This window comes from Sinocyclocheilus grahami, unplaced genomic scaffold (assembly GCF_001515645.1).
Source record: "Sinocyclocheilus grahami isolate Dianchi unplaced genomic scaffold, SAMN03320097.WGS_v1.1 scaffold2478.1, whole genome shotgun sequence".
Classification (NCBI taxonomy): Eukaryota; Metazoa; Chordata; class Actinopteri; order Cypriniformes; family Cyprinidae; genus Sinocyclocheilus; species Sinocyclocheilus grahami.
In genome coordinates, this window is record NW_015507657.1 from 21519 (window position 1) to 30408 (window position 8890).

The 8890-nt window shown below is 34.9% G+C and overlaps 1 protein-coding gene across 1 annotated transcript in view; it reads right to left on the bottom strand.

The window, feature by feature from the left end:
* Positions 1–8890, bottom strand: part of LOC107575138 (ADAMTS-like protein 1) — a 24890-nt gene that overhangs the window by 4605 nt on the left and 11395 nt on the right. Inside the window, exon 7 of the mRNA XM_016261553.1 lies at positions 550–754. Within this exon, the coding sequence (XP_016117039.1) occupies positions 550–754 (205 nt within the window). The remainder of the gene's footprint in view (positions 1–549; positions 755–8890) is intronic.

Consider the following 8890-nt stretch of genomic DNA (forward strand, 5'->3'; position numbering starts at 1 on the left):
TTTTTTGATTAACAACTTTGCAGATTGTTTTCATTTAAGGATAGCTAAATTATAAACTGCAAAATAGATATTTTTCAAAAACCCATATGACCTGCTCTTTATATATAAATGTGTGTATATATATATATATATATATATATATATATATATATATATATATATATATATATATATGTGTGTGTGTGTGTAATATTTCACAATATTACTGTTTTTACAATATTTTTAATCAAATACATGCAACCAAGGTGAGTAGAAGAGACTTTAAACATTAAAAAATCTTACCAACCTCATAGTTTTGCATGGCCTTGTTAAGGTTTAACAGTAAATCCACAGAATATAAAATAATTATAATTGGTGACCAGTATGGGTTTTCAGTGGTTACCATCAATATCAATATCTCGAATATCTGCTATATTGGCTACCGGGCAAAGCTATTGATCTCAAAAATAGCCAGATATCAAACGAATATCACAAATTATATACATTATTTTATATCATTGCTCCACATTAAAGAGGTTTAAATGAATGCAAATGTGGCAGTAAACGTACCTTGCCCCAGGAGCCGGTGAGCCACTCCACACACGCGTGTGAGCTGCACTCTTCCCTGTCTTCAGGCCGACGAGATCCTTCACACGCTGAGCTGGACAAACCCCTCATGCTCCCCGAGGCCGCCACCTGCTGACAGGAGACCCGCCTCTCTCTGAAGCCCCGCCCACAGGAACTGGAGCATCTGGACCACACTGTTGACACCCAACTGACAGATACAGCAAAAACAGTCAGGAGAGCTTCAAAATGACTTCACAATCAGCCAGAAATTTTCATTATGCATGAACTATGCCTAGATGACCTATATATTTTTTTTAAATGTGCAGTATGCTACAAAGCACACTGTATGAGTTTATACCACGATGCAATGCACTCAACTTGACCTTCCAGTTCCAGTGTGATTGATGAGCCAGAAGTCACGATTTCACATTTGTTTCTTAATCAGACTGCCAAAAAATATAGATCATAACTGTAGGCTATTCACTGAATAAATATGCAGCATAATGAGGCCATGTGATAATATAGCAAAATCCTGTTTGATGTTATAGACACAGTATTCAGTAAGTAGTAAGATCAAAAGTTTCGGGAAGGTAAGATTTATTTTATTAAAAAAAAATTTTTTTTTGAAAGAAGTCTCTTATATGTGACCCTGGATCACAAAACAGTCTTAAGTAGCACGGGTGTATTTGTAGCAATAGCCAACAATACATTGTATGGATCAAAATTATTGATTTTTCCTTTATGCCAAAAATCATTAGGATATTAAGTAAAGATCATGTTCCATGAAGATATTTTGTATATTTCCTACTGTAAATATATCAAAACGTAATTTTTGATTAGTAATATGCATTGCTAAGAACTTCATTTGGACAACTTTAAATGCGATTTTCTCAATATTTAGATTTTTTAGCATCCTCAGATTCCAGATTTTCAAATAGTTGTATCTCGGCCAAATCCTATCCTAACAAACCATACATCAATGGAAAGCTTATTTATTCAACTTCCAGATGATGTATGAATCTCAATTTTTTTTTAAAATTGACCCATATGACTGGTTTTGTGGTCCAGGGTCACATATATCACATATATATATTTTTTTATTATCAATGTTGAAAACATTGACAACAGAAACTGTGATGCATTGTTGTCCTCAGGATTATTTGATGAACAGCATTAAAGAATCCTGATGAAGTTTAAAAACAGCATTTAATAAAAAAAAATAAAAAAATAGATTTGACACACACACACACACACACACACACATATATATATATATATATATATATATATATAGTAACAATGTAAGTGTTTTATGTCACTTTTGACCATTTTAATGCATCAAAAAGTATGCATTTCATGAGTTTTCATGAAAGCATGAATTTCAACCAGCGTCCATCTCAAAAAATACAAATTTATTTTGCCTTTTGAGATTACATTTTATGTATAAATGCTTTCAATTTATGGAGTACACCCAAATAGTGAGTTAAAAAAGAGATGAAAATGCTGGTTTACTTTAAGCTCATTAACCACAACTGACATATACAGAAAGAACATATTTCAAAGTCAGAAGTGCTTTGAAACTGGTTAAAAAAATTATTATTACAATTACAATGCACTGTTTTTTCCATTACAATTCCATTTAATGCTGCAAAAATTACACACTTTAGCTGTAAAAACATTATGGACGTGGGAAAACAATTAAGTTATGTAATTTGAATTATTACAGTACATGATTTATCTTCACACCTGTAGCATCCTATTATAAATTTTACATTTATCTAGCTGCATATTACCAATTTTCTGTGCACTCACACAGTTAAACGCACCCTAACAAACCTCAAACTTCTAGCTAACTCTGGATACGTGCCATTCCAGACCGACAAGAATATATATCTCCATACATTTCAACAGTGGATATATGTACGGCTGGATATATTTGGTTTTTGAAAAAGCACAGCTTGTACCCGAGTCACTGGGGAGCTGGGAGCCTCAGTGGGGCATTTGGGGTTGTGTTAGAGCGCAAGAAGCAGTAACAAAGACACGCTTTGTGAGAGGATCTCCCACTGACGGCTCTGAACTGATGCTAAGCGCTTTCACAGAGCCATATGATTCATGCGCTGAGTCCAGACGCATGGCAATAATCAGATGATGTTTTTGGCATGGACGCACAGAAGTCGGAGAGCGGTCGTGTGCACTATCTGTGTTCTCCGAGAAAACCTGAAACCCTCAATCAATCAGCGCACCATATGAAACGTGGACTATGCTAATGATTCAAGCTGCAAAAAAACCTCCTGCTTACTTTTATATGAAAGAGTGGAAGTACAGTACGTGCTAATATCATTCAGTTCACTAAAAAACCTGACTTTTTTTCTTTTAAAGTCAATAAAAAAAAAAAATAATAATAAAAAAATATATATATACAGTACATATATGTATATGTCCTGGTCTTAATGTGCATTTCACAAACGTTTAATTTAAAAAATGCAAATAAATGATCATTATTAACTTTATTAATTTGCTGATGTAATCGAGGCGAAATGGGGGAAAATAAAAATAGTAACAAACGAGATCACATTACAGAAGTGCAAATGACATTTCACACTTTCCTTCATAAAAAGCATGGTGCTAACAGAAATTAATGGAGGTTTGGGGCAAAAGTGCCACCCAAATAAAAAAAAAATCTAAATATGGGGGTGGCGTTAAATTGAAAGAAAAGTGTCTATTGTGGCATTACATTTAGATCTGCTCATGTTGCATCAAATTTATTTTAATTAAATTTGTAAAACAATTTTGCAGCATTGAGCATTATAACCAATCATACACATTTCTGTTGAGCTTATGGCCAATCAGAAGTGATTAGATTAGTCACCGCTGACACTGAATTCTGCCACTTTTTGGCAATTTTCTCATCTTAAACAATCAACTGTAGATTTGATGCAAAAGACTCATTCTGCAGTGAAGACACTTAAGCTGAAGATTATAATGGGAGTTTTTGCGAGAACTCATAACTCGCAATAGACTGAAGTCACTGACTGCTTGAGATGGAGAGCGTTCTTTGCTCACTTTCTGTATAATTTACTCCCAGTCTGAATAACCACTTTGTTTTTCATGCTATTAAAACAACCACTATGAAGTCTTGATTTTCTGTTATGTAAAAAGCAATAAATTAAACAAACAATAAATGGAGCATCTGGACCACACTGTTGACACCCAACTGACAGATACAGCAAAAACAGTCAGGAGAGCTTCAAAATGACTTCACAATCAGCCAGAAATTTTCATTATGCATGAACTATGCCTAGATGACCTATATATTTTTTTTAAATGTGCAGTATGCTACAAAGCACACTGTATGAGTTTATACCACGATGCAATGCACTCAACTTGACCTTCCAGTTCCAGTGTGATTGATGAGCCAGAAGTCACGATTTCACATTTGTTTCTTAATCAGACTGCCAAAAAATATAGATCATAACTGTAGGCTATTCACTGAATAAATATGCAGCATAATGAGGCCATGTGATAATATAGCAAAATCCTGTTTGATGTTATAGACACAGTATTCAGTAAGTAGTAAGATCAAAAGTTTCGGGAAGGTAAGATTTATTTTATTAAAAAAAAATTTTTTTTTGAAAGAAGTCTCTTATATGTGACCCTGGATCACAAAACAGTCTTAAGTAGCACGGGTGTATTTGTAGCAATAGCCAACAATACATTGTATGGATCAAAATTATTGATTTTTCCTTTATGCCAAAAATCATTAGGATATTAAGTAAAGATCATGTTCCATGAAGATATTTTGTATATTTCCTACTGTAAATATATCAAAACGTAATTTTTGATTAGTAATATGCATTGCTAAGAACTTCATTTGGACAACTTTAAATGCGATTTTCTCAATATTTAGATTTTTTAGCATCCTCAGATTCCAGATTTTCAAATAGTTGTATCTCGGCCAAATCCTATCCTAACAAACCATACATCAATGGAAAGCTTATTTATTCAACTTCCAGATGATGTATGAATCTCAATTTTTTTTTAAAATTGACCCATATGACTGGTTTTGTGGTCCAGGGTCACATATATCACATATATATATTTTTTTATTATCAATGTTGAAAACATTGACAACAGAAACTGTGATGCATTGTTGTCCTCAGGATTATTTGATGAACAGCATTAAAGAATCCTGATGAAGTTTAAAAACAGCATTTAATAAAAAAAAATAAAAAAATAGATTTGACACACACACACACACACACACACACATATATATATATATATATATATATATATATAGTAACAATGTAAGTGTTTTATGTCACTTTTGACCATTTTAATGCATCAAAAAGTATGCATTTCATGAGTTTTCATGAAAGCATGAATTTCAACCAGCGTCCATCTCAAAAAATACAAATTTATTTTGCCTTTTGAGATTACATTTTATGTATAAATGCTTTCAATTTATGGAGTACACCCAAATAGTGAGTTAAAAAAGAGATGAAAATGCTGGTTTACTTTAAGCTCATTAACCACAACTGACATATACAGAAAGAACATATTTCAAAGTCAGAAGTGCTTTGAAACTGGTTAAAAAAATTATTATTACAATTACAATGCACTGTTTTTTCCATTACAATTCCATTTAATGCTGCAAAAATTACACACTTTAGCTGTAAAAACATTATGGACGTGGGAAAACAATTAAGTTATGTAATTTGAATTATTACAGTACATGATTTATCTTCACACCTGTAGCATCCTATTATAAATTTTACATTTATCTAGCTGCATATTACCAATTTTCTGTGCACTCACACAGTTAAACGCACCCTAACAAACCTCAAACTTCTAGCTAACTCTGGATACGTGCCATTCCAGACCGACAAGAATATATATCTCCATACATTTCAACAGTGGATATATGTACGGCTGGATATATTTGGTTTTTGAAAAAGCACAGCTTGTACCCGAGTCACTGGGGAGCTGGGAGCCTCAGTGGGGCATTTGGGGTTGTGTTAGAGCGCAAGAAGCAGTAACAAAGACACGCTTTGTGAGAGGATCTCCCACTGACGGCTCTGAACTGATGCTAAGCGCTTTCACAGAGCCATATGATTCATGCGCTGAGTCCAGACGCATGGCAATAATCAGATGATGTTTTTGGCATGGACGCACAGAAGTCGGAGAGCGGTCGTGTGCACTATCTGTGTTCTCCGAGAAAACCTGAAACCCTCAATCAATCAGCGCACCATATGAAACGTGGACTATGCTAATGATTCAAGCTGCAAAAAAACCTCCTGCTTACTTTTATATGAAAGAGTGGAAGTACAGTACGTGCTAATATCATTCAGTTCACTAAATTGCTCTTTTAAAGTCCAAATTTAGCTTTTTTAAAATTTTTCCTGGTCTTATTGTGCTTTTTAATTAAAAATGCGAATAAATGATCAATATTAACTTGCAATTTGCTGATGCAACCAAGACGAAATGGGGAGAAATAAAAATAGTAACCAACACGATTACATTACAGAGTGCCAATGACATTTCACACTGTCGTTATAAAAAAGCATGGTGATATATTGAGGAGAAATGCCACCAAAATGAAGAAAATTTAAAAAATACTCCCGTACAAATAAACTAACTCTATTATGGCTCTTGTGATTAAAGTGAAATGTGAAATGTGAGAAAGGTGTCTATTGTGGCATTGCATTTAGATGTGCTCATGTTGCATCAGCATTCTAACCAATCACACACGTTTCTCTTGAGCTTATGAATGCAATGGCCAATCAGAAGTGATTAGATTAGTCACCACTGAAAGTGAAGTCTGCACTCTTTTGCCAATTCTATCATCATTAAACAAACTGCATATTATGAATGAGATTCATTTTGCAGTGAAGACACTTATGTTGAAGATTTTTATGGGAGTTTTTGCAAAAAATGCATAACTCGTGATAGACTCAAGTCAGTGATGTACACATTTCAATCTTTAGTGATGGCGAACATTCCAGTTTGAAGAAACATTTTGTTTTTCATGCTATTAAAATAACAATGTGAAGTCTTGATTTTCTATTGTGTAAAAAGCAGTAAACTAATTCATAAATGGTTCTTATCTTGCTTTGTCTGTGTGGCCTCAAAAAATATGGCGTCACATTTCCCCAAACACAAAAACATTTCTTTAATTATATTAATCGACATTATTAAAAATTCAAGAGCAATAATCTACACTGACTTCTACGACGGCGTTTTAGTGCCACGTTAAAAAAATTAAAAAAAATCTAAGATTACGAGATTAAAGACGTAATGTTTCGAGAATAAAGTCAAAATTACGAGAATAAAGTCTAAATGTTTCTGTCACGAATCCGGTCCATGAACTTCCGTCACCCTTCCACTACTATGGACTCTTGCACCACACCACTGTTGCACTTCACCCGGACTACAGTTCCCATCATCCATTGCACTGATTACACACACACAGTTGATTGCACACAGCACTGATTGCACACAGCTGTCATCAATCACACATTCACTATATAACACTCACTCTGATCCCTTTCACACTGCCGAGTATTGTATGGCGTTTATCACTCTCATAGCGATAGCTACTCTACAGAGCCTGTCTAGTTTTTCATAGCCTTATCTTAGTCTTGCCTTGTCTGTTTTGTCATGTCCTGATCTTTGCCTGTGTATCTCGGATTCCCCCTCTCGTCTTGCCCTACTCGATAAACTAATTCATAAACGGTTCTTATCTTGCTTTGTCTGTGTGGCCTCAAAAAATATGGTGCGACATTTCCCCAAACACAAAAACATTTCTTTAATTATATTAATCGACGTTATTAAAAATTCAAGAGCAATAATCTACACTGACTTCTACGACGGCGTTTTAGTGCCACATTAAAAAAAAAATTTTAAATTTAAGATTACGAGATTAAAGACGTAATATTTCGAGAATAAAGTTGAAATTACGAGAATAAAGTCTAAATGTTTCTATCACGAATCCGGTCCATGAACTTCCGTCTGCTTGCCACCAGAGGTCACCCTTCCACTACTATGGACTCTTGCACCACACCACTGTTGCACTTCACCCGGACTACAGTTCCCATCATCCATTGCACTGATTAAGTCTTGCCTTGTCTGTTTTGTCATGTCCTGATCTTTGCCTGTGTATCTCGGATTCCCCCTCTCGTCTTGCCCTACTCGGATACTGTTTGCCCCTGCCTGGACCTTTGCCTTGTACCTGGATTTATCCCTCTAGTCTCGAACTGTTGATTCTGTTCGCCGATCGTAGACCCATGCAAGCCCTAGGAATATTCTTGTGTCTTGCCCTCTATATACCTGTTGCCATTGTCTGACCCTTGCCAGTTTCTGACCATGTCGGTTAATAAAGCTTCACACTTGGATCTGCACGTCTCAGTCACTCCGTGACAGTTTCGAGAAAAAAGATTAAAGTTATAATATTTTGAGAGTATATTCTAGCCTTTTGCACATGCAAATGGCCCGGATTGGGAGCACCGGGATATATTCCAAAGTCTCAGCTTTCAAAATCTGTCGGTTTTATAGCGAAATCCAAACAATATTACAATAATGTGTTTTTTTCATGCTCTTTATGTGGCGTGACAGATCGCTGTATTCGCTTCAGTTTAAGCGGCATGTGAGGAATAAAAGTTTGGACGCCACAGACGTTTTTGCTGAGTAGGTGGTGGAATTTTCACAAATTTTGAATTTTCACAAAGAAAACAGTATCATTTAATGAATTGGTTCACATAAATACAGCGATCTGATCATTAAAGAGCTTGAAAACACATTATTGTAACATAAGACACATAATTTGTGTTTCGCTATAAAACTGATTTTGAAAGCTGAGACTTTTTTTGAAAGCTGAGATATTAAAAGTAGGCCTACCAAAAGCACAAAGCTTATTGCTATTGGTTACAAATAACGAATGGAATGGAAGACATTAAATATTATTTCCAAGCATACTGTCCCCGCGAGTATGACACATGGTATGATTTCTGCTAATAATCCCACATATATTTGTAGTGCATTAAAAAAGGGTTAAATAAGAGAGCTACAGCGCCCCCCAACGGAATGTCGATTGAGTGTGTGAGCTGACGTTAAGATAAAAAGTTGTCCCTGTTCAGTCTGTTAATAAATATCATATTCTTGATATTAAGCTGTTTCCGCGAGTCCTTAAAATTGACCCTTCCTCATCCCAGTAAGATGACGTGGCTGCTCAGCCATTTGCATGCGCATTAAAGGCTATACTCTCAAAATATTATAACTTTAATTTCTTCGATTTAAATTCTCAAAACATTTCGACTTTATTCTCGAAACATTTTGACTTTATTCT